This window comes from Hydra vulgaris, chromosome 06 (genome assembly GCF_038396675.1).
Source record: "Hydra vulgaris chromosome 06, alternate assembly HydraT2T_AEP".
Lineage (NCBI taxonomy): Eukaryota > Metazoa > Cnidaria > Hydrozoa > Anthoathecata > Hydridae > Hydra > Hydra vulgaris.
In genome coordinates, this window is record NC_088925.1 from 27062314 (window position 1) to 27090000 (window position 27687).

Here is a 27687-nt window from a genome sequence, read left to right on the forward strand (position 1 = left end):
CGTGCCTATAAAAGTTTTAACTCCGAAAAAGAAACTAGATGTGCCGACTGGGTTCATCATCATTTGGTTTGCAAAAACATTAACAAGCAAATTAATTCCAAATTAATTCAACTTTATGAAACTGCCTATCTAAACGACTCCAAAAAATTTAATATATTGTTTAACATAAATAGATTGGTCTTCTTCAATGGCAATGTCAGCAACAGTTAGTTTATCTATGCGTTACTTAGGAATTTCTGCAAGCTATAGAGTTTGTTGTCAAGTAATGATTAATGCATTCTGTTTATAATTAAAAATTAAATAAAAGTTTTTTTTTTCTTATTTTTTTTTTTTTCTTATTTTTTTTTTTTTAAATTTAGAAAAATCGGTTGCTTTATTATAGAAAGGCGTACGAAAATTATGAAGAGTATTCTTTTTAAACTGATAAATAATGACATAATACGTAATATTATGAAGAGTATTTTTTTTAAACTGATAAATAATGACATAATACGTTGGTCAACTACGCTAAAATAACTAATAAATAAAAAAAAGAATTTTTTATTCAAAAACCTTTAGCAGAGTATTGAATCAACCATATAAAATATTAATTTTTAAAAAATAAATTAACCACGACGTAATCAATAGAGTGCCAATTTTTAATTTTATCTTAAACTTCACTCAACGCAAATGTTGTGATTTGAAAAGAAAAAAAATGAAAACCTTTAATTTCATAGTTTTTTTTATTTATATTAAAGGACTTCTCGCAGGTTTGAAATTATTAAAATTACTAAATTTTTTTATTCTTAATAAGTTATTATACTATATATAGTTTTTATTATTTTCAATTTTTATTTAGATCAGTGTCCAAACAGTACACAACCTAGTTTGAGTCAGTGTTCTTTAAATATAAACATCCAGTACTGGAATGTACAACCCTACGAAACAATTTTTAAAAGTATTATTGAGACCGCTGTGCGATCTTGTTGCGGAGATTGTGTCAACTTCACTTATAACATCCCTGTAAGCGATTCAGAAGCGTTAAAAGCATTAATTGGTGAGATTTGCAATTAGATTAACGTTAGAAAAAAATGCGTGTTTTTAAGATAAACGCGATGTTCTTTAATTTTGACATGTTTCGTAGTAACATACTGCATTTTTAAAGCATTTAATTTAAAGTTAAAAATCTGGAATATAAAATTTAAAATTGAAGACTGTTTATATCAGTATTAACCGCAAATTTTATAACCAGTTTTAATTGAATATACATACTACACATTCAAATCCTTGAAAGTGTAGTATGTAACTACAAAACATATATACATAACATAACATATAAACATATACATAAACATTTTACAAGTTAAACTTTTCAAACAGCACAGCACGTTGGGTCAACGTTAAGTCACATTTATATGTTTATACTTATGTCAAATAAGGATGCTTTGCAAAAAAAATGCAATGATTCGAGCCTTTTTTAAAAAAAGGTAATAAATGAAATTTACAATAAAATTTTTGATAAAATAATATAATAAACAAATAAATAAATGATACTTATTTAATGGCAGTATTATATATTTGTCATATGTCAATAATATTGACATATGATATATTAATAATAAATTTAGTTATAAATAGTTATTTATAATTATTCTTTTATTTATTACGTTTAAGTTACTTCCTTATATATTTTCCGTATATTTTATTATACACAGTCATACTTTTATTTACTTTAACAATTTCCTTATTTTATCTTGTTTCGGTAATTTTAAAGGCGTAAAATCAGTTGATTTTTTTTTTTTGTTGTTATTTTTTGCTTTTTGCAAAGAAGAAAAAAATAAAGTAATTTAAAAAAAATTGAGAAAGAAATAAAACGCAAGTAATTATTAAATTTATTTCTTAAGTTAAATTTGTAAGATTTGCGTAAACCTTTAAAAAATTTCTTCCTCTTTTTTGGTTTTATATATCGGGCGTGTGGTCAATATCATGGATATTTGTGACGCCACCAATGGCTAATTTCAAATAGCACTTTTCTTAAAAAATATTCTGACTTGCTTTCTTTTTTAAAAGTTTTTAAATTTTAAAAATCTTTATATATATATATATATATATATATATATATACATACATATATATATATATATATATATATATATATATATATATATATATATATATATATATATATATATATATATATATATATATATATATATATATATATATATATATATATATATTTAAAATATTGAATATCATATCTTATATAAAGTAGCTATATTGCGGGCCACGGGTTATGTGGTATCTATGTAGTACCTATATAGCAGGTAATGTAGTAGCATTCTGTTTAATGTGTTGGGCGGGTAGCCCGTAGGCTATGTAGTACCTATGTAATTAACATTCCTGATTGATTTTTATGGATCGACCAAACTTAAGTATAACCAGCAATATGAATGTTTAATCTGCTACAGCCACACGGACTGGAGATTCATTGTACCCAAATATGTCTTAAATGTAATTTATAGTTTATTTACAACAATAACAATCCATTTGGTAAAAAGGTCATTTTTTTTGACGGCGAGGGCTAAAATTGTAGAAGCATGTGTAAAATGTTCACTGAAAATTGAGAGTGCATAACGGGTAAGGAGAGTTTTCACAATGTCTATTAAAACACGGTAGTGGCATAATACCTGTCAAAAAGGAAGATTCTTTTAAAGAGTGTATTGAAACACCAAATCAGCGCATTAATTGAGAAACGGATTAAATCAGATTAAATCATGAGACATTTGAAGATGATAAAAAAGATGATTATGCTAAAAGAGTTATTTTAACACTCACTAATGTGGATTAACTGTCAAACAATGAGCAAGTGCTCGAACGTTTACCGAGAGATCAATCCATTGTGCAAAGTGCTGATTAAATTGAGATGGACAGCTCTAATAAAAGAAACAACTTTCCTGTTCAATTTTTGAGCAACTTTGTTTCTGCAGTTGTGCCACATCATTGTTTAAAAATTAAAATTGGTTGTATAATTATGTTATTTAAAAATTCTTTAAAACATGCAATGCAATGCTACTTAAATGAAAGTTTGTGCTCTTCAAAATAATTTTATTGATGCTGAGATTGTAACAGTTGTTTCCGGTGATAAACGGTTATTTGTTTATCGAGTTTTGTTGACGCGGAATCAGATTCTAGATTTTTTTTGTTCTGAAAAGTCGTCAGGTCAAACGTTTGATGGAGATAATGTATATTAAAAAAAATTGCGTATCGTTCATATTCAACTATTTAAAAGTTTGTTTTTCACAAATGATAAACAACCCATTCAAGGAATGAAAAATGATGTACAAATAATATTATACTTTGTAATGTTCTGAAGTTCTTTGGATTTTTTATTTAAAAAATTGTTAGTTCGCAAGCACAAGTTGCATTTTTGTTGACTTAAGTTATTAATAACACTTTTTACTTATTATTTATACATTTTGTTTATTGAGCATTATTTTAATGCATTATTGAACCAAAACAGTAAGAAACTCATAAATTGCTTGATTTTTATAAGTACTAATATTGTCTATTAAAAAACTCTAATGAGGTAAAGATCATTATTTTCTACAATTTTCTGTAACTTATTGACAATAAATTTCTTTCGAACTTTTCCTAAACTAGATTTTTTTTAATCTTTTTTTTTTATAATTAAATTTAGCCGCCATATCAAATAAAATAAAGATGGCTACAGTAAAAGAACAGAACAAAGTTTTAACCCAGTGGGCACGGGCACGTAAAATATTGAAAACAAATAAAGGATATGTGGGAGTTGTGTACCAGACCTTTCATGACCGTATTACGGGTCTGGACTTTCTAGTTTGCATTACACAGTGGGCCAGAATTCACTTTTACAGGACAAAATTCATAGCTAATTTAATATTAGGGCTATATTGACTAAAATTAGGATGAGTAATAATATTTTTTTTTTTTTTTTTTTCTTCTTGTTATTCACCTCCTCAAGGCCTAGAAGGCCACTACAGATGAGGAGGCTACTTAATAGTGGTTATAATCCTCTCTCAACTCTATAACTCCGAAACACGAACCTCGACGAACAAGGTCGCTGCGCGGAGAAACAAGTTGAGCGCGGTACTACCAGGGACGTGGTGGGGATTGAACTCGGAACCTCTCGCTTATGAAGCGAGCGCTTTACCACTACACCACTACCGCATTATATGTCTGCGTTTCTTAAGAAGGCGTTATTTTTTAGTTTGTTGCTATGGATACCAAATTTTGGAAAGCAAAAATCTATTCTTGGTATTTGCAGATATTTTTACGAGTGCTATGTTTACCATATTTTACATAAGTACCAATATGAGGTCGCACTTTTTAAAAAAGTGAATATATTTTTATTTAGTTGCTATGGATACCTAATTTTGCTTAGCAACAACTAACTTTTATTAGTTGCATATGATTTATTTGTGCAATATACACTACTTAGTATGTGCTTTATTATGAGATCCTTGCTCGAGAATAGCAAAACATATTTAAGTTTAATATGATTAACTAGTGTTATTACACATGCTATTACACGTTGTTAGATAAACTTGCTTTTCTGTAAAAAAAATTATATTCTAGCTTCATTAATTAGTACTTCTAATTAGCAGATTTTACGAGCGTCTACAGAATTTTTAAAATTTGTATGGCTTTATTGTTCGCATGCATTCACTATCACCAAAAATCTTTGACTATGTATGCTACAAGTAGTACAAGCGTAGCAAACAATAAACTACAAGAATTTGAAGCTGACAAAGTTGGGACTTTCCTTTTCTTTATTTTTGATGATGGTTTTTGAAATGATAATGTCTGCCGAGTTGTTTATTTTTATTATTCTTCATTAAGGTAGCATTAAAATCATGTTCAAGCCAAGCTGGGTTCTTTCTAATAAATTTTGCACCGGTTAATTTACTTTGAATCCATCTCTGACCATAATCAAAACAAATAAATGAATTTTGACTCTTCGCAGACTTTTCGACAGACTTTTCGCTTTAAAACTCCAAATCTTGTTCTTTAATAAATCGTATGCTTTATATACAGGATACAAGTATACTGTCTTCTTTTTCATGCATTGACTGACTGTTGAGTCAAATAAACTAGTGAATTTTGTTTCTTGTGACACTCATTAAGCCTTATTAAAAACAGCATTTCAACATCTAAAATGAGTAGCCACAACCAAACCAACCAAAAGAGATTATTAAATCCATTTGGTTTGACAAGCGCTAAGTTAATAATAACAAAATTTAATTTAGAATATATATATATATATATATATATATATATATATATATATATATATATATATATATATATATATATATATATATATTATTGTTTAGTAATACGTTTAGTAGGAGTAAGACCGTATTATATGTTTTCCGCGATTTTTAAAATTTTGTACAAATAAAATTTTTTGAGCGCAATTACAGATTTTTTGTTAGGTAAAAGAGTTCAAACGTAAAAGAAAACCAAAGTGGCGCCTAGTGGCAGCCAGATTTATGAAATTATTAAAGCAAACATATATAAGCTTTAAAATATTTGAGTATAAAAGCAAGATGTAGCAATAAAAAAAAAATATTGTCAATAAAACAAAAGTTCGACATTAAAATATACATATTAAGCATATTTAAAATTGCTATAAATATTTTAATTACTTACCAAATTTAGTCTAACAACTTGTAAAATACAGATAATATATAGAGTTATAATATAATATGTTATTTATTTCCATCGATTTTTTAGACAACGTTTTTCTCTATATAGTTTTTTTTTTTTAATTTACATTTGCGTCTACTTCAGCCACAGCATTAGTATATTCATCAAAACTTTAAGTGTATATAAACGGTTTTAAATTGTTTTATAATATCTTTATAATGGTTTGAAACCATTTAGACATCAAAATTCTGATTTTGGTTTTTATACTTTTGTCCAGTCACTGGCCCACTGTGCATTATTAGAGTCTGATTGATTCAAACCGTGTTAATATTAAAGCTTATTAAATCAAAAAAACTTTAGAAATAAGCGACTTTTTTTACTTTTTTCTTTAGGTTATATATTTCTTTGTTTCAAAGTTTTTAATCCTGTCGAAGCTGTGATAGATTGATACAAGTTCAAAATAAAATTAAAATACTTTAAAATCCTAGAAATTGATTTTTTATATTTTCAGAAGTTTATCAACTTGATATTTTTAAATTTCTGCGTGCGAGAAATATATAAATGCATAAACCGCGAGTATAAAAAAGAAACGCATTGGCAATGAAAGAAAATGAATACAGATACCGTTTTGGAAATAAAATAGAGAAGTTGGCATTCATGAAAAAGACCCAACGCCAAAATGAAGTTGCAGCTAAAAAAGAAACTTACAAATATGATGGACTTAGACATTGATTCAGAACCAAGATCTGGTGCTACAAAAAATTTTAAATTAAGTAGTGCTTTGCTACACCATATAATTTTTATAAATAAGTGTCATATTGACTTTGCTTTGAAACTACCGAAAGATGATGATGGTCAAAAATTTTCTGGAGATAGAAACATTAATATAGAACAGTGTACCTAGCTTGTCTGGAGGAAGTATAAGAACTCTTTGTGTTGTTGTTTTTTTGCCGGTTATTTTAGAACAGTGTCTATTTTAAGTTTAGTACTGTCTCCAAACCTGCATTAACTACAGTTTAAGGCTGGCCAGCTAGTGTTATTGACGGGATTTACATAACATGATTCCAAATCATGAAAAAAATTATGGGCATAGAAAGACGTTTTTCAAATTGAAAATTTGATCGAATTATCTATTATAACAGAATGAAAATAGAAAAACGGTACCAAATTTTAAATATAGATATATATTAAAATTTTAATTAGGTGCCCCAAGAAGTCCTTACGGTCTTATCACAGAGCACCGCGGTTAAGCATTTAATCGGAAGTTCACGTCTCCTTTTAAACCGATATCGCAAAACTTGCTCAGAGGTGGGGATTAAACCACGGATCTTTTGTTTCTGAGGCTAGTGTGCTACCACTGCGCCACAGCTGCTATTAATGTTATCCTTTTCTTAGTAGAACGTAGCGTTACATTTCAAGGATATTCTAATTTTTTTTGTAATTATATGAGCAATTTTGGAACCAAAAATGGTTCCAAAATTGCTCATATAATTACAAAAAAAATTAGAAAGTAGTGCTATTCCACTTGCTGATTGTCATGACAACAAATGTAAAAATATGCATCAAAGGACTAAACCAAGTTGCCAAGCCCATGTGAATGAAGGAAAAAAATTAGGAAGAGAGAAAGGATAAAAAAAAGTGTTCAGAACAAAATAAAGACACTATAGTAAACCATATACTAAAAAATTAACAATAGAATGTAGGCACCGCGCATGTGATATAAATGATAAGCTTAGGCTCTTAAGTGGAAATCATGCATCGCTTGTCAGGGATTCATCTTTTCTATCTTTACCATTGTCTGTCGCCAAAAACTATAATAAAAATAAAAGTGTCTTACTGCTATGTTTTTTAGTTGTGGCTGCCACATACTTAACTTATGTAGTAACTATTGTGCTGTTTGTTTCTTTCATGATGTATCTGGCACTAAATGGTCAAATTGCGTTAAGAGAACAAAACCATTTGCATCACATCTTCCAGCAGCAGAGCTGGTTTTGGAAAGTTTGTTTCAGCTAAATCTTACTTCAAAAACAAGAAATGAGATTTGTGGAGTAGTTTGTTATATCAGTACCTTTACCTGCATCATTATGTCAGTTAGGTAGCACAAAATATTGTTTCCTATTAAATTTTGCAACAAATTCATTCAAACTAGTCACGCGACTTTAAACATAAAAGTTTCATAGCAAAAATGGAACAGTAGTACCAGCTGAAAGAAACATCAGCAAGCTTAAACTAATAAAAATTATATCAGGACCATCATTAGTCAGGATTGCATTAACAACCTTGATAGTTTGATATTGCAAAGCGTATGGACTTTGATACAGTAATCTGTAGTTTTGCTAAAAAAAAGGTACGCAAAGCAACCTTTTAACCTCTAAAATAAGCATATAATTTCAATTGTTTGTGCGTTTATGCATACTTTTTCTGTCAGACAAATATAGTAATAAGAAGCCTTATATGGACATTTTAAAAAACAAAATATGCACCCGATGCGCATGCAAACTGTAAAATCTGAAATAAACGTGAAACCAACGAGTATAAAATTGATCATGCAAACCAATAACACAAATTAATTACACAAACCAATCACATTCTTTTGTTTAACTTTAAATGAAACCGGAATGGATACGAATATTAAAAAATATACAAAGACCTTCAGAATAAGAATCATTTCCTTTATTTAAATGTGCCAAAATAATAACCAAAGTATTTCGTGTTAATCCACGCTGAAACAAAATATTACCGTGCTCCTCCATGCTGAAACGAAATATTACCGTGTTTATCCATGCTGAAACGATTGCGTTAACCGCAGTATTATTATTTTTTCTCTATAAAACGTATTTCTGTTACGTGTTAGTACGTATTAGAAAGATTTCCTGAGTTTACTGGGTTTACAGTTGCAACTTGGCCTAAATAAATAGTTATGAAATTATTAACATCATTGTTATCTCCTTTTTTTTGAAAAAATAACGCGTTAGATTTATTTGATACCTATTTTTAATTACTTGGGTGCTTTTTATTGAAGCTTGTGTAAGTTTATATGAAAAAATAATACTATTAATTTATATTAAACATATGTTTAATTATTTGAATAATTATTTGACCGGAGTTTGTGTGAATATATTTGAAAAAATGGGCTAATTTTAAACTAACTAGTACATTTAATTAACTAACTAATTAAGCACAAACGTTTACTAAGTACGCACTAATACCTACGTGCATACGTATTTACGTCATAGCTATACGTACTACGTATATTTTATGTAATACGTTATTTTCTAGTTAAATATATATGTTATAATTAACTTTTATATGTTATAACTGACTGTTTGTGCAAATTTATTTATTATAGGAGCAAATTATTCAGATATTGCATTCCCGATATACGGAGATATGGTTACAACTACATTCCAAAATTATCCGTATTTTCCAATTGTAGAATCCCCTGGTGTTATTTATATACAAAAAAACGTTAAAGTTGGACAATCTGCAAGCGCAGTAATTTCAGCAGTGTTACAAGGGTGGCCAGTGCTTGTGTTGACAGTTATAATGGCTGCTTTATCAGGCATTATAATGTGGGCGTTGGTAAATTTATTTCATTTATAGTTTTTAAATTCTAGTCATTTTATAATTATTCTAAAAAGAACATTATGTCTTAATTGGAATAAAAAAGATTGAAGTCGTTTACAAAAAATAAAGCAATTAAAACTTTTGATGCTAAGTATAAATTGATTGTATATAGTAAAAGTAAAATTGGTCTTGAAATTGATTCTTATGGGACACCACAAGTAATTTCTGTTTAATTTTTTTCATTAGCTATGTTTTGTATCCTGTTTGACAGGTAATCTTTTAAAATTGACGCTTATCGGTTTTTTTTTGGTGTTTCAGATATGACGCTTTCAGGCTTTGTGCAAACTCTAAGTTTAATTATGTTCTATGTCTAATGAGAATTTTTTCAAAAAATAGCGGTGACTTAAACCTGGGAACAAAAGTACCTCAAAATGTTTTCCCCCTCCCCACTGCCCAAATGTATGGACAATGAGTTAGTAAAAAATTCAACTTTTTTACTAAATTTAAGTTCATCGATAGAAATTTAATAGCATCGAAAGCCACAAACCAATGAAAATTTTTGAATCTATTGTTAACCCAGGGGTTATTATGTTTTTATTTGTTTTTAATGCATTTGTAAAAATTGAAATATTAGGTTCGTTTATTGAAACAAATGATTCAAAGAAATTTTCATAAAGGTTGTTTGCCTTTTCATTAAAATTAAGTTTTCCCAATGTAGTAGCGATAACTGTTTTTTAAACGATTTTATATTTGATGACTGATTTTTTAAACTTAATGATTTTCTATTTTTAACTAAATTTCTACTCATCAATTATTTAAAATTTTATAATGCGTTCAAAAATTATGACCATACAAATTTTAAATGAAAAAAATTAAAAAATTGCATGTCCTTATTAAAAGCGTCTTTTGAACGTATGAAATATCTAATTTATCACAATTTTATTCACAATTCATTCATTCATTCACGACTTCATCTTCTCCAAGAGCATCATAAGCGTTTGTTATTCACAACTTTATCTTCTCTAAGAGCATCATGAGTGTTATTTTAAATAAAATAAAAACTTTAAAAAAATCTTTGGTCAAGTGAAAAGTTTGTTTAAAAATTTTAATAGAAAATATACTTTTGAAATTAAGATAAAATTATTGACAAAAATTTAAAGTTAGATAAAGATGTAGATAAAAAGTATTAAAAACCCAACCAACGATTAAGGCTTAAGCTCTATTAACGAATAATGATTAGGACGATTAACGATTAACAGTGCCAAATATACAACTTTATAGACATTAGTCCGTTTTCTGAATTGAATTATTAAATAATGTTAATTAAGAAATTTTAGATTTTGTATTGAAAATAATGTAGACTTGATGTATCTAGATCAACAACTTGATGTATCAACACAATCTAATTAACAAAATTAAAATTCAATTAAAACAGTTTGACCAATCTTCAGTTAGTTAGGACGTTGACCACAATGAAACCTTATTGAGTTGTACTGAGCGCTTTTGAGACAGTGTGGCGGTTTTTTGGAACATGTCCAACTGGTTCTTGAAGAAGTTTAGGTTGTCAGTATTTACAATCTCATCTGGCAGGTGATTCTAGCTGTGGAAAACCACATGTTATATTCGTTAACAATTGCGACGAAGGTTTCTTGTTTACAAATTGTTTATGGTTATTAAGAAAACTTTTGAACCAACTTAGGGCTTTATCTCTCATACCAAAGCTTTTCAGCTTATTCAATAAGATGTGGTGAAGATTGGTAATAAGAGGTAAATAACAGCTCCAAAAGCCTTAGACAAACTAATGAATTTGCCTAGTATAAATTGAGAATTCTTAAAAGAATGGTTATACTACGCGAAACTTAGAGATTAGTGTGTTTAACTAATTAATCAATTAACTAAATTTATTTTAATAAAAAAGAATGTACAGTTATTTTATTATCAATATAATAAATGCTTTAACTTTATTGAGAATATCTATAACCACATCAAAAGAGTCAATTATGGCATTCCCATTTATACTATCAGGCGCAGTTTCGTAATTTCTTTTCAGTGCTTTAAACGCTATTTTATATTCACTTAATGTTAGATTTGAAAAATTAGAGTTGAATTTGTTAATAAAATAAATTCATTAACTGAGTTATTATCTACAAAAGAATCCTAAATCAGTTATTTTACTGGGTACGTACTTCATGGATACCCCTTTATACTTTTTATCTTATTTTATTATTTATGTTTTCTAATTTCTTATTAATAACATTATAACTTAACCTTTGTTTACATTCTTTGTTTACATTCAAGTTTAATAAATTATTTCATAAATTTAAATGCTTTATTTTACCTAACTTGATTCGTTAGGACTCGTACTGGAACCCCACAGAGTTTCCAAGTTCATTTTTCAAAGGCTCTTGGGAAGGATTTTGGTGGGCTTTTGTTTCAATGACAACAGTAGGATATGGTGATCGTGCTCCTAAGTCATTTGTTGCAAGAGTCTTTGCGTTTTTCTGGGTTTTAGTAGGATTGGTGATTATTTCAATCTTCACCGCAACTGTTACAACCTCATTGACAACCCTATCACTTAGCAACGATGTTACTCTTTATGGTACAAATGTTGTGGCAATGAACAATAGTCAAGAACAAAGATATGGCATACAAAGCAATGCCGTTGTAAAACGTAAGTTTTTGAAATATTTTACAAATATTTAATTGCTCAAAGCTTAAACTCTTCAAAAATAAAATTGCTGTAAACAATTTAAAGTATTTGTTAAAAATGAAAATGTTTAATTCTTAGCCGTGAGTAATATAGAAGAGTTTGTAGATCAAATAATCAATAAAGGAAGTGGTTCAGATGCAATTAATGGCGGTTTAATTGACAGTTATGTTGCAGGGAATTATAATAAAAAACTAAATAAAACCCATGTTTATGTATCCGAAGTATTCGATTATCAATACGCTTACGGATTTGTAATTACCAATAAACTAAACGGACCACCTATGGAACAATGCCTACGAAAAACCCTTAGCTTAATGGATTCCCTCATTACTAATACAATTCAACAAATGATGACTGCAATACCGGTAAGAATACATAACGTTATTTTTAAGGTTATGCAATACTCAATAACCGGATTCAAAATTTTGAATTGATAATTTAATAGTAATAGTAATATAATATTTAGTAATAGGTTTTAATACCCATTACTAAAGGGCATTTATTTATTTACAAAGTTATCAAATAAAGAAAACAATAAGCATTAAAAAAACTCGCATCCTCACTCTTTTCGTAGAAGTTTTATTTTTTTCGACTTCTGAATATACTGTGTTTTTTTCTTTTGACCAAGATTTTCTATTGTCGAATTTATAGTTTTATGCATTTTTATGTTGCAGTTCTACTTGTTAGCTTTCTTTTAGCAACCTTCGACATTTTTAGTAAAAACAAAATTTAATTGAAATTAACCGAATTAAAGATATCTGTGAAAATGTTTAGTTTGTTAACTTATATATTTTAGCATTTGAAAGTTCTAAGTTTTGAATTTTAATTGATGTTTTTGAATTTTTAATATGATATTAATTATTAGTCATTAATACATAAAATTTAATCGAAGCTTTACCAAATCGAAAATATTAGAGAAACGTTTAATTATGGTTAATTAAATTTGATGCAAAGGTACTTCATTTTCGTGCGTTCAAAGTTTAGAATTTTTATTGAAGTATTGGAAGTTTTGTAATTATATGCACTTATATGCATTTCAGAATAAAAGTCCTAGTTAAGCGAAGTTTTTGATTAAGGGACCCCAAAAAAACAGTACGAGTTAGTGAACTTAACAAGTGTACAACTTAAACAGATGATTTTAAAGTAAGTTGATAGAAAAAGTTCCAGGGGAATTTTTTCTATCAACTTATAAAGTCCGACTTAGTAAAAGTCCAACTTAGTAGAAGTTCGACTTATCTAGGATTCGAGTTAACGGGATTCTGCTGTATATATATGTTAGGGTGGGTCAAAGAGTATAAAGTTTTAGCTGCACAAATCAAACATACTAATAAATGTGATCCTCCATTTCCTGAATAAGATAGTATAAAAATTTTTGAATAAGAAATATTTTTAGTGCCCCCAACTGACCCTTGAATATTTAATGGCCCCTTATATTATCTTACAAAAATTTTTTCAAAAGAATGTCAACTTGGTACTCAAAAAAAGCAAAATTTTATAAAATTTTCAAAAATAGTTGTTATTTTTTTATAAAAATAACTATTTTAGATTTTATTGCATAAAAATGATTGTTTTTTAACAATTTTGAAAAAAGGTAAGTTTTTTCAAGGGTTTTTTTTATTAAACTTTTTAATTAAAATTTTTATAGATATACCAGATATGGTGGTATAAAACAATATATATATATATATACATATATATATATATATATATATATATATATATATATATATATATATATATATATATATATATATATATATATATATATATACACAGTCGACTCTCGATATCTCGAACACTAAGGGGACCGGAAAAAAAGTTCGAGATATCGAGAGTTCGAGATATCAAGAAAAGGGTTGAAAATAAATAAAATTGCCTGACTTTCATTAAAACAAGTTATTTTTCTGACAAAAATCATTAACAACAAAAACTACAACTTTTGGAAAAAATCTGTTATCTGATATTGCTTTAAATTATCCATCTTTTCCATCTTCATTAAATCCTCAAGTTTTAGTGCTAGGGATTGTATTTCATTTCCGTATTTTGAGCTGTATAGCGAAGCATTTTGAATTGTTTCAAAAGTAATTTCTAATTGAATATCAGATGGGCGTGGCGTATCAATAGCTTCGTCAACGCTATCTTCAACTTCATTATCGTCGTTTTCAAAATTAGGGTCTAAAATCTGAGCAATGATTTCAGCATCAGTAGCAAGTGAACCGGTGGTTACTACATCGCAATCTAAACCAATGTAAGATTCCGCTGAGAGATCTTCTTGGACGGCAAGAGGATCTAACTCTCGCAAACAGTTAGGTTCTTCTGTCAAAAATTTAAAAGAATGATCATCATCAGCTTCTTCAATACTCTTGTTTGTTTTGCTGATACCAGCTTTTTTAAAGCAGTTGATGACAGTCTCCTTCGACACAGCATTCCACGAAGAAACAAGATCTTTCATTGCTTGAAGTATAGAAATTTTTGGCATGGGTTCGTTATTATCGACAGCCTTGATACACAAACGCACAATTTTGTGACGAAAATGAGCTTTAAGACTTCGTATTACGCCTTGATCCATGGGCTGAAGGACAGATGTGGTGTTAGGGGGGGGGGGGAAATATTAGGTTGATGTTGCTTAGCCCTTCAATGTGTGGGTGGGCAGAACAGTTATCCACCAGGAGTGCTACTTTCCTGTCTTGAGCACGAAAAAATGAGTCAAGTTTCATTACCCATTCTGTAAAAAGGTCTCCGGTCATCCAACTTTTTAGCTGATTTTTATATGTGCAAGGAAGTTGTTTAATGTGCTTAAAACACCGTGGGTTTTTAGATTTTCCAATAACAAACATAGGTAATTTTTCTCCCATTGCACTCCCTGCTGCTATGTCTGTTAGTCTGACTTTACTATTTTTTCCCCCAAAACATTTTTCTCGTGATAAATGGAATGTTTTGTTTGGTAGGCACTGGTAAAATAGTCCAAACTCATCGGCATTGAAAATGTTTTCAAGCTTGTAATTCAAAAGCAATGTTGGAAGTGTAGTTTCATTCCACGAAGCAGTCATATTATTCGTCACGGCGGCACTTTCGCCTGAAATTATTTTAAAGCTGATGCCGTTCCTAAAAATAGGAACAGAATAATTGAATTTTAATTACACGTTTAAAAAACTAAATAAATTAAATATAAACAGATACATGTTATTTGTTTATATTAAAATTGAACAAGATTTGACAAAATTTAACTGACCTTTTTTTCCAATTATGAAACCAACAATCAGATGCTTTAAAATCCAACTCTCCTAATGCTTCTGCGAATTTTAGTGCCTTTTCTTTTAGTATGGTACCATCAATTGGTACTTGTTGACTTCTTTTTGCAACGAACCACGTGTATATGGCCTTGTCTACATTTTTGAAATTACCACTACGAAGTTTCTTCCGTTTAGATTTTGTGCCATTTTTTTCCAGTGAGATTAATAACTTGGTTTTATTTTTAATCCAGGTTGATAATGTGTTCTTTGGGACTCCATACTTTTTAGCAACCTATTTGTTAGACATCCCAGTCTCTAGCTCTTTTAATGCCTTGCATTTTTCTATTATAGATTTGTTCGTGAGTTTTCGTTTAACGAGCGGCATGTTGCTGCGTTTGACAAAAAGAATAAATTATATATTGAAGGAAAACTTTTCAGAAATTCGATTCTTAAAAAAAATCGAATTTAAAAATCGAATTAAAATTTTTTTTTTTTCGAAAATTGGAATTTAAAAAAATTAAATTTTATTAAAACATTTTTGAAAAAAAAAATGTTGAAAAGTTCGAGATAACGAGAGAAAATTGCCCTGTGGACCGAAAATATTGTTCGAGATACCAAAAAGTTCGAGATAATAAGGTTCGAGATATCGAGAGGATTTTAGCCTAAACTAGTACGTTATGTCCATGGGACCGCTAAAAAAGAGAGTCGACTGTATATATATATATATATATATATATATATATATATATGTATATATATATATATATATATATATATATATATATATATATATATATATATATATATATATATATATATATATATATATAATTAACTAATTTAATGTTGTTAAAACTAATTTGTCAAAAAAAAACTTATTTGTCAAAACTAATTTAATGGTGTTACGACTTTGAAACAATTTGACTGTTGACTAAATTAATTAGTTTTTAAAAAAAAAAAAGTCGACCAAAATTGACTAATCGACTAATCAATATTGAAATTATATATATATATATATATATATATATATATATATATATATATATATATATATATATATATATATATATATATATATATATATATATATATATAATATATGTATATATATTATATATATATATATATATTATATATATATATATATATATATATATATATATATATATATATATATATATATATATATACATATATATACATGCCGTTCTTATAATAACAGCATGTACTTTTATTTGTTCGATTTCAATTTATCTATAAAATATTTAAATTGAATAAACAAACAATATAAAAAGGAAGTTACAATAGTAAAATTTACAATACTAAAAATAAAAAAAGTAATCTCAATAGTTAAAAAAAAAGGGACAAAAGATAAAATGTCATTTTATATGTCCTAATTTTATATTTCCTTTAATATGTCTTTCAAATGTCAATTTATGTTAATGTTCAGCTCAATCTGGTATAAGTCAAATTCACCATTCTGTACTGATTTCTGCAGCACTTGAAAGTAGCTCTTTGAAAGGCGTTGATAGCATTTTTGCTATCTTTGACACAATGGGAAACTAACATACTACAGCATTAAAAAGAGCAAATTATATTAAAACGATTAGACGTATCTTGTTTTAATTTGTTAAAATAACAATAAAATATTTTTGCCAGAACCGGAACCGAACCTAATAGAAACCGAAACCGGAACCGAAAACCAAGTATAGTATATATTGTTTTTTAAAAGTTAGTTTTAATTTAAACAAAATATTAAATTAATAAAAATAACTAATAACAGAATTCACAAAATGGTTCGTGAAATTTTTGGTCTTTTTCGGAATTAGAGTCAACTTTTGAAGGAGCTTGAACCTAGTTTGAACCTAGTGTTTTTTGGGGTTGTCTAATACTCTTGAAACTTTGCCGTTGAACTGATGTATTTTTGGATTGTTTGCTTCAATTATGAAGTATTTTTATGCTAAACTTGTTTTTCTTTTTGGATTCATTTTGTTAGAATGAAATATAAGACGGTTTTTCAATGCTGCTGGTTTGCGTCAGATACAAATGTTAAAAATATAATTGACAAGTTATTTGTATTTCCAATATTTATTGTAATGATTGCTTCGCAAAAATTCCCTTAAGACAATAATTAACAATATGCTCTCTGTGGACAAATATTAACGATTTCAACACTACAATTCCCGTAAGAAAATTATAGCGTTGAAATTGTTGTCCAATTGGACATTGTTTTCCAAGGGAAATTCTCGTGTGAATGCAATTAAAAACAGTTGCGCTAAACTCAAGAGTTGACTAAAGAGAAACAACAGATAATTTAACACTTTATAGATTATATAAAATTAGGGTAAAAGTTGGATTTTTGTAATTAACTGTAATATTTAATATATATATCTATTTATATAAAACTTTACAAGATATGAATATTAATTTAAACAAGAAAATTATTTCGTTTTCAAACAAAGCAAAATCTTATTTCCGTTAATTCTCAAGCTTATCATTAAATTTAAAAAACTTTTTTTAAATTTATTTTTTCAAAATGATGATGCTTAATAAAGCTTTAAGATATCCATTTTCGGTAGCATTTTGAGCTAACATCCGGCCGGAACCGAAATCTTAAACAAAATCATAACCGGAACCGGAACCGAACCAAATCGAATTTTAGCTGATCACTACGTATGAGTTGTTATCAAAACCATCAACCCCTCCTCCCCTCCTCACCAAAAGCGTAACGTAATTTATTGACGACCCGTAATAAAGTTTTGTTATTAAATGATTTATCTTACGAATTAAATTACTTATTTTACGGATAAAGACTTGTTATTAAAAGATTTGTTATTAAAAATTATCTTACTTATCGTATTTTTATATTTACACATTGTTTTTGTAGATTCATTGTTTTTTAAAAAATATTTCCAGACTTTACTTTTATGGAAGCTTATTTAACATTTTGTTTCTACCAAAAAAAATAAAAATAAAGTTTACATTAAAATTAAGTCAACGGAGTGGTCTAAAATAACACTTTATTGTTCTCTTTCATTTTCGCTCTTTAATATTTAATCGTTCTATGCTTTCTTTCTGCGTTCTTCACTCTACTTTTTTTTTTATACGATCTTTGTCCTACGTTCTTCAATTTTCATTAAATTTTCTACGATTTTTGTTCTACAATCTTTGTTCTACAGTCTAAGTTTTCAGCCGTTCTTCTGATTAGCCTGGTTCACTTGTTGTTTCCTCGCAATAAAAACGTTGTTAAAATTATAATGCTTTTTTCTTCAAAAAAAAAAAATTTCTTCTTCAATAAATAAAAACTCTCTTGTTACATAAATTTATATTGTAATCTACAATTATTGCTATAAAAAACCGCTCGAACGTATTAAAAATGATGTGGTGGAATAATGTAGCAAAATTCAGAAATTCACAATTAATGATTGTCGCATTTTTTGATTGTCAAAAAACAAAATAAGAAATAGTGACAAAAATAAATTTATTGAATAGTGTCGAAAACACATTGAAGGAATAGTGTCGCAAGTGAATTTAATGAATAGTATCGAAAGAAAAAAAAAGGAATAGTATTGCAAGTGAATTTAATCTTATCTAACAAACTAGTACACGCAAGGAGTGTAAATACATTGACTGACTAAATGGGTAGAACATGCAAGGAGTGCCGTTATAGAAAATGTGGGTTTTAGTGTAGACAAAGTCTACCAATTTAAAATTAAATATTTTTGTAAACAATATATATTTTTATACTTACATATACCAGCAATACTAATAATACCAGCATATACTTTTATTGTATATTAAATTTTTCTTTGAAGAAAATAATTTTGACATTATGCTGGCTTATTATTAATATTACTATTTCTGATAGAACAACAATAATAAGTTAGAAAACCTATTCCTTTTTTATAATTTTTGACATTATTTCTTTTTTACTATTGGCAACACTATTCCTTTTTTTTCTTTTTTTTTTTTTTTGCGACGATAGACCTTTTTAATATATTCAACACTATTTTAAAGTTTATTTTTCAACACCATTCCTGTCACTCAAGGTGTTAAGGTGAGTCATCTTGTTATAGTATACTTTAGTATATTTTAGTACAACATATTACTATATACTACACTTAATGTAATATAGTACACTTAATGTAATATAGTACACTTAATTTACATAGATGTATAGTACAGTTCAGTGACGGTCCCTCTCAATTTGAAAGGGCTACAAATTATATATACAAGTTATTTTAAATCGAATACAGTATAATAATACCACACATCTTTAATATAATTTCTTGCTACTAGGATATGTCTAAAACATTCCAAACACGTAGAAGAAGTAAGTTTATGGAATTTAAATAATAGATTTTTTTTAAAGTTAGTTTAAACATATTTTTTTTAAAGTTAGTTTAGATGAAAATAGTGTGTGCAAAAAAACTTAATTATGAAAAAAATTTTTTGCATTCTAAAGTCACAAATATTTTTCTTAAAAATAAATTCTTTTCAGAAAAATATCATCAATATCGATTTGTTTTTGCTAATTCTAAGCAGTTATATTTTCTCAAGTTTAACAAACAAAAGTTATATTTTCTTAAGTTAAATTTAACAAACAAAATGTGTCAAAGTAGCCATTGTTAGTTGGAGCTTTCGTTAGGTCTAAATATTGCTAATATTAGAAAAAACTTGCTCTACGCATAGTCACAAGAAATATGACTATGCTCTATGGAAGCATTTGTGCCGAACATGCTGTAGTATAAAGCTACAAAGAATAAAAAAAAATACTATAGTAAAAATTAACAAAAGCTATTTTAATATAAGTTCATATGCAAAAATATGAAAAACATAAATAAATGGAAAAATAAAGGTCAAAACTTAAATAAATTGTTTTTAGAAACCAGATCAATCAGCTGCAGAACAAAAATCATCAAGTTTGTTTGATCCAAATAGTGCCATATTTCAACAAGCTGTTTTTATATGCTTGGGTATAATATTCTTTTTAACTGTGTGTGGCGTTGCATGGGAGTATTGCTACTGGAGACCAAAACAAAAGATAAACGAAGCTACAGATAAAGGTTTAAAACATAATTATTAAACTTTATTAAAAATACGTAAATTAAATAGAAGTAATTAAAATAAATTTTTTTTAAAAGATCTAAATAAATGTTTATCTAAGGTCTCAAAGACTATGGCCATATGATTTGAGACTTAGATTAAGATCAGATTAAGATCATATTATTTTAGGCCTCAGAATACGACATTTTAATTTAAACATCTTTAATTTTAATAAAATTATATAGTACAAAAATATGTATATCAAATAGAGTTAATTTGAATAAAAAACAGTTGAAAGATTTAAATTTAACAATTTGTGTGACTAATCCCCTCTTAGCAAAACCCGGTTCGATTGAAGTAAGTGTATTTCTGGAGCGAGTGTAAAAAATGATGTAAAGTTGTGATTTTAATATTTTGTTATAATAATGAAGTTTCACCATAGTAACCATTGCCAATAAATTTTGTTTACTAAAATTGAGTTTTATATGAAAATCTTTTAAGGTTCAAAGTTAAAGATCACACAATGTTTACTATTCATCTCTATATAAGTGGAGTTATTCGAAAAACTGATGCTAATTTCGCCAAAAAAATAATAATTTATTTTAATTTTTCAGTGAGCCTATAGTTCTCAAAACATTGTATATTTACCCAAAATGTTTTTTTCTTAATAAGCTCATTGTTATTTACTCTTTATTAATTTTTTTTTTTTTTTTTACAAAGTAATTTGAAAGAAACAATTTTACAAAAAATAAAATTTTTATTTATTTGAGAAACGTTTAAAATTTTATAAATTTACATAATAGTTTGAAAAATTTAAATGATTTTCATAGAATAAAAATGAGAGAAGAAAATAAAATTCAAAAAAAAGTACCCATCCTTCTTAAAAAAACTCTATAGTTATATCATTTTGTTGACAACTTGGTATATTACGAAATTGTATATATTACGGCTGTATATTTAGAAGAGGAGCAATTTGATACACCTCACTCCACTTTTGAAGAATTAGTTGCGTCGCAATGCCAAGAGCTTGAAGATGCTATGGTAACAGAAGTTATGACGTTTTATAAAGCCTTCAATAAAAAGTTAGATGAAATTCGTCAAAGAAATCTTCGAGAAAACTATGGTGAAAAAGACCCAAAATGGCTTGAAGGATCAAACATTGGCCTAAAAACTTTTTAACATCACGAAATTAGTTTAAACTCGACAAATCATTATATGTAGTAAATAATTTTAATGTAGCATAACCATTTAAACATTGCAAATTGTTTGAATTTAAGAAGTTGCTGTAACCATATGAATATTTGCAGAGATTGAATCACATTTAAATTTTTAAAAAGTGCCTTTTGAAATTATCATTAACAGATGCATCTGATATTATTACAATTATTATAATTATATATATATAATTGATTATAATTATTAGCACTTCTTAAGTTCATATTATAAAAGCAACATCAACATGCGCTTTGTGATATAACGACACATAGGTTTACAAGGATTTGTAATTCTAAGCGACGCAACCCTTTTGATTTATTTAGTTTTAAAATATCTTGTAAAACACACAAACATAAATGCACTCGCGTGGACACACTTGCATATAAAAGATGAGTTTTTTTGTAATAAATAATTGTATAATTTTTTTTTAAAGAAGTCGGCAAAGGTCATTGTTTATGCTAATCATTGTTTGTTTAAATAGTTAAGTAACACAGTAGGAGAAATTTTGTTAGCAATTACCATGGTACCAAATAGTGGTACCCAATGGAACGTAATTTTTTAGCAATTACTATGATAGCTAATAGACAAATAAGTAACTTGTAATATAAGTATTTGCAATTATAAAATTTTTTTATTGTTGTATTAATAAATAGATATTTTTATTGAACGGTTCATATTAATGCGGGTACTGGTTTGAGAGAAAAATTGTAACTTTGCGTGCGTGTAAGGGTTGAAAACGAATATTACAGTGACGTGTTAGGCGGAAACCTATAAGAGTAGAATAAAATTTTTTTGTTTAGAGATATGGGATAAAAGTAATGTACACCGGGGTAGGATGGAGATTATTCCCAAATTTTTTTCACCGTGTTTTTCTCTCTAATTTCAGTATGCAAAGATAAAAAGAAAGAGTTCAAATTCTTTCCTCTGAACGTCAATTATCTAAAAAGTGGAATTACTATAATAGATATGATCAAAACATTAATATTTTTATTGATGAAAATAGAATAAAATTTTGATTTGAATAAAGTATACGTTTTGTTAGTAAATTCAGGTCACTTTACTTGTATATAACATACTTAATGGATTAAATGAAATTCCTACACTTATTTGTAACTTGCAGAACCAAGACTGATTCTATTATTACTGATCCCTTTAAAAAATAAACATATAAATAAGAAAAATGACGTATTTTAATAAGGTTTTAAAACACTTTTAATATTGTATTGAAATACATATACAGTGGCGTAAATTCAATAAACCTGGGTTTTCAGCCTTTTGGTGGCTCCAACGGTCATCATAATTGTTTAGTATGCATCAGTTTAACATCTAACATTCCTGAAGTTTTGTTAAGAGCAAAACGGACGTTAATTTAATCTAGTTTGTCGATCTCCGTGGCGACAGATGAACAAAGCTTCTAGAATCTTAAATTATTAAATAATATTTTATAATTGACATATTAGCGCAATAAGCTTTGAATGACTTGGCCGTTCTAAGAATTGAAAAAGAGCACTTCAAAGACATTGATAGAAATGCTCATGTTCGAGACTTTACTAATTCAAAAGAATACAAGCACTCTTTTAAACTAGTTAGTAAAAAGTAATTAGTAAAAAATGGTAAGTAAAAAGTTATAAGTAAAAAGGTTACAGACCGGTAGCAGATTCTACCAAAATCCTAAACCCGGGTTCCCAACGACAAATTTAAAAATAAATTTTTTTTTTCTTTCCTTTTTCGACAATTTTTTTTCCTTTTGTTTAAATTAGTTTATCGTTGCACATTTGTATCATGATAATAATAATAATAATAAAAATAATAATAATAACAGCTACATTTCACAAATTTACAATGATAAACAATATAAACAAGGTAACTAAAAGAAGATCGCGAAGCTCTTGTCATCAGAACCTTAAATAACTCGTTTTTTAAAATGCATCAACAAACTTCTTACAATGATGAAAGAAGATATATTTTATTAACTTTATATACAATATATATTGATCTCAGATAAAAAGTATATAATTATTATGATATTGAAGAGATAAAACAACTAACTGATGTTGTTAGTTGACTCAGCCATTGGAATACTTTGTGCAGCTAAAACAGTATAACAAATGCTTTTTATTTGTTAAAGTTATATGTATTATAAACAATACTTTTGGTTATTAAATGACATTTAAATAATCCATTGAAAATCTGGCAATCACCTAAACCTTTGTTTAAAATACATACACTTTTTATAAAGAAAAACATTTTAACTGTTTAACTTATATTGAAGTTTAATGAAAGTTTATTTAAATGTTTTAAATTAAAATTTTTATCAAACATTTTTTAATAAAAGTTAAATTAAAGTAGAAAACATTTTATTGAAATAAAAAAAATGTTTATATAATTGATTTGAGTAAAATTTTATGTAAAACCTTCATAGTTTTTTTTGACTGTTCATTTTTTAAGTAGTTTATCTAAATCAAATGTAAAATAAAATAATTAAGTAACCCCTCTACCTTTCTTAATCGATATCGAAAAATAAAAAAAATTATGCGCCAAAAGTGCTACTAAAAATAGGGTGCCTGCTACTAAAAATATTCAATGAAGTTTGGCATGTAAATGAAAAACTTAGGTGAAAGAATAGAACAAAAAAAAAATGTTTATATAATTGATTTGAGTAAAATAATATGTAAAACCTTCATAGTTTTTTTTTTCTGTTCATTTTTCCAGCATATCTTCGACATCAAATTCATGCCAGAAGTACAACAAAGCTTTTTACATCAATAAATATTTTGATGTCAATAAACTCAACACTAACAAAGGTACCCAGTAAACACGCTTTAGTTGGTCCAACTGACGGGCCAGTATTCACGGTCGTTTAGACTTTAGAAATAAGTGAAAAGTTATTATACGCAAGCGCAGTGGAGTTAAAAATAATTTAGAATTTTAATAATGGCTACGGATGCAACGTTTTTAAAAACTTATCATTGACAACGAGTAACTTGTTTAATTTTAGATAATTAATTAGGCTTTTAACTATTTTTTTAAAATGAAATTATTGAGAAAATAACTTGCAGCTTTACTAAGAAATCTTTTAAATAAATTACAAGACCTCTGAATGTGAATAAAATCAACAGTAAAAGTAGCTAAAGCTACTTTTACTGTTTTTGTTTATAATCTTTAAACCTTTTTTAAAAAAATTTTGAGCGTAGAAATTTTAAAATTTTTATTTATTCAGCAAGATGAGCCTTTTATCTTTTTTGCATTTGTTGCTTATATGAGGATTCAATTTTTTTTGCCGGGTTAAAATAAAATCTTAATCGCTAACTTTTTGAAACCTGTTGCTACTGTACTCCTTTCCGATGTGTGTGTGTGTGTATATATATATATATATATATATATATATATATATATATATATATATATATATATATATATATATATATATATATATATATATATATATATATATATATTAGGTATGTTACATGAAAATTTTAAATTCACCAAGTTCTAGGTTGTTATATATCATTAAATAGAGCTTTACTTCATTATTCCAAAAGTGAAAAAATTTTCAAAATCGAACAACCCTACAAAAAGTTATGACGTTTAAAGTACCGATTTTTTGATATTAGGATTTGTTGAAGAAACTGTGGTCAAAATAAAGTTTTTATTTACTAAAACTATTATAACTTAATCAATTATTATCCAAAAGTTTACATCTTGGTATCAAAAGATGGATACAAGAGTTATCTACAAATTTATAAAAGTTTCTAGATTACGGGCGCATCCGGGGGCAAGAGGGAGCACTAAAAAAAAATTATATTTTTAATGAGATTCGAAAAAATATTTAAGTGTAATTAAAATAATAAACTTTAATATAAAAACGTCTTTTACCAAAATTCAAAATACATCACATAATGCTTAGTGATAGTTATAGATGGTTCCCCCTCTGACCTAAAAAATTTTTTAAAAACAAAAAATGTTTTATAATAATATTTTAATTAGTTTACATCTTGGTTTTTAGTTAATGTTTAAGATAATAAATTCCATTGATGAAACTATATAATAATCATTGTTAACAATAAACACGACGTGAATGTAAGCTAGACCCATCTATCAAAAAAAAGTTCCACTACTCACTTTATATTTTTACAAGTTCCACTACTCGCAGTAATTTTTTTTGTGCTAGTTCCACGAGTCGCTGTAAATTTTTTTTGCAAGTTCCACAACTCCGTGTACATATCTTTGCAAGTTCCACTACTCACTGTACATTTTTTTTGCAAGTTCCACTACTCGCTATAATTTTTTTTGCAAGTTCCACTACTCGCTGTAACTTTATTTGCAAGTTCCACTACTCGCTGTACATTTTTTTTGCAAGTTTGACTACTCGCTGTACATTTTTTTGCAAGTTCCACTACTTGCTGCATATTACATATATATATATATATATATATATATATATATATATATATATATATATATATATATATATATATATATATATATATATATATATATATATAAATTAGTAAAAAACACTTATCTAACTTTTTCTTCAACTTGAGGTTTCACCATTGCTGGATCATCAGGAGGAGTTCCTGAGAACTCTTCCTGATGATCCAGCAATGGTGAAGCTTCAAGTTGAAGAAAAAGTTAGACAAGTATTTTTTACTAATTTATTATTGCTCTGTTCTTTAAGAACATTGAGCACTCTATTTGTAAAATACACTAACATAATTTATATATATATATATATATATATATATATATATATATATATATATATATATATAGTCGAAAAATAGTAAAATCATGTAGTAAAATAATAAAATGCATGTCCAATTATCAAAAAATAATGGCAACATATTCACATTAGGAAAACATCAACTCAATGAAAACATCAACTACAATGTCAGCAACCAGCTGGAACTTTTTCATATAATAATCAACAGTTTCAGAATCATTTTCTTTTCTAGTCCAGTAAGAAATAGTAATAGCCTTTCTATGTTTTTTTTTTAAGTTTTAATATTCTGCTATTGTGCAAGACTGTCATTGCTCTATCGGAATCATATTATTCATAATTATTATTTATATAGTATGTATTAAATATATATATTATATTAGAGTATATATTTAATATATACTATAATATAGTATATATTAAGTATATAATATAGTATAAATGTAATATACTATAAATAGTATATTAAATTTAATATACTATAAATATATTATATATGTCTATATATTTTTAGACAAATATTAGTATATTACTAAAATATGATATATTCTAAATACGTAAAAAAGCAATATATCATATTATTATATGATATAAAGCTTTTTAAAAGTGTAACAGTATGATTGGACTGAGCAAAAAACATGTATTATTGATTTAATATATAATAAATGTTATTTTGACATTGATACTTTATAAATGTAATATTAGTACTTATATCACAAAATCATTTTATAGAAAAATCACATATATTTTTTAATAATTATTATTATTGGCTTATAAAAACGAATATTTAATATCCTTCATAGAAAAAAAAAAGATAATATCTTCAATATTTACTAAGCACAAGAAGTACAACACACTTTTTGATATCAATAAATAACACTTGAACTTTCGTCAATATAATAAAAAAATACTCTTTAAAAAAGTTTAACTATTCTACTTTTAAAAAAACTTCTAAGTTAATATAAAATTCTAAAAAAATATGCTACAAAATATTATCCTACCATCCTGCCTAAACGCCAAGTTCTAAAAACGTGGAACAGTTTTTTAGCACAAAATTCGGTTCCGTAAAACGCGGGATTTAATATACCTATATATATATATATATATATATATATATATATATATATATATATATATATATATATATATATATATATATAAAGAAATAGAGAAAGAGATCTCGAAAAGAGAATAAATATATAGGAATTGGTTGATAAATATGGATGAATTACTAGGATTTGTAAAAAACATAATTTATAATTGTATATGTATATATAACATTTTTTAAATAGTCTAATATTAAATAAAATGGAACTTCACAACAAAAATATTAAACACATTTGCAGAGTTTGTGGACAGTTACTTAGTAAAAAGCATTATTTTATAGGAGAAATTCTTAAAGTAAAATTAGAGAAGCTGTTTCATGTTTAAATGACAGATTTGGAAATTGTCCATCCTCCAAAAATGTGTAAAAAATGTTTTTGTACAATAAACAATGTGCTTTCAAGAAAAACGTCAAC

The 27687-nt window shown here is 26.8% G+C and overlaps 1 protein-coding gene across 1 annotated transcript; it reads left to right on the top strand.

The window, feature by feature from the left end:
* The first annotated feature begins 359 nt into the window (after window positions 1–359).
* On the top strand, window positions 360–21566 carry LOC100208449 (uncharacterized). Its single transcript, XM_065799739.1, has 7 exons — window positions 360–749; window positions 839–1036; window positions 9020–9252; window positions 11593–11908; window positions 12026–12312; window positions 20066–20246; window positions 21188–21566. The coding sequence occupies exons 1-7, from the start codon at window positions 695–697 to the stop codon at window positions 21403–21405; spliced, it is 1488 nt and encodes a 495-aa protein (XP_065655811.1). The 5' UTR covers window positions 360–694; the 3' UTR covers window positions 21406–21566.
* The last annotated feature ends 6121 nt before the right edge of the window (window positions 21567–27687 follow it).

Coding starts and splice junctions, on each gene's coding strand:
- LOC100208449 (XM_065799739.1), top strand. CDS start 695: ATGAAAACCTTTAATTTCATAGTTTTTTTTATTTATATTAAAGGACTT. Junction 750..838: donor TATTAAAGGACTTCTCGCAG/GTTTGAAATTAT, acceptor ATTTTTATTTAG/ATCAGTGTCCAAACAGTACA. Junction 12,313..20,065: donor AAATGATGACTGCAATACCG/GTAAGAATACAT, acceptor AATTGTTTTTAG/AAACCAGATCAATCAGCTGC.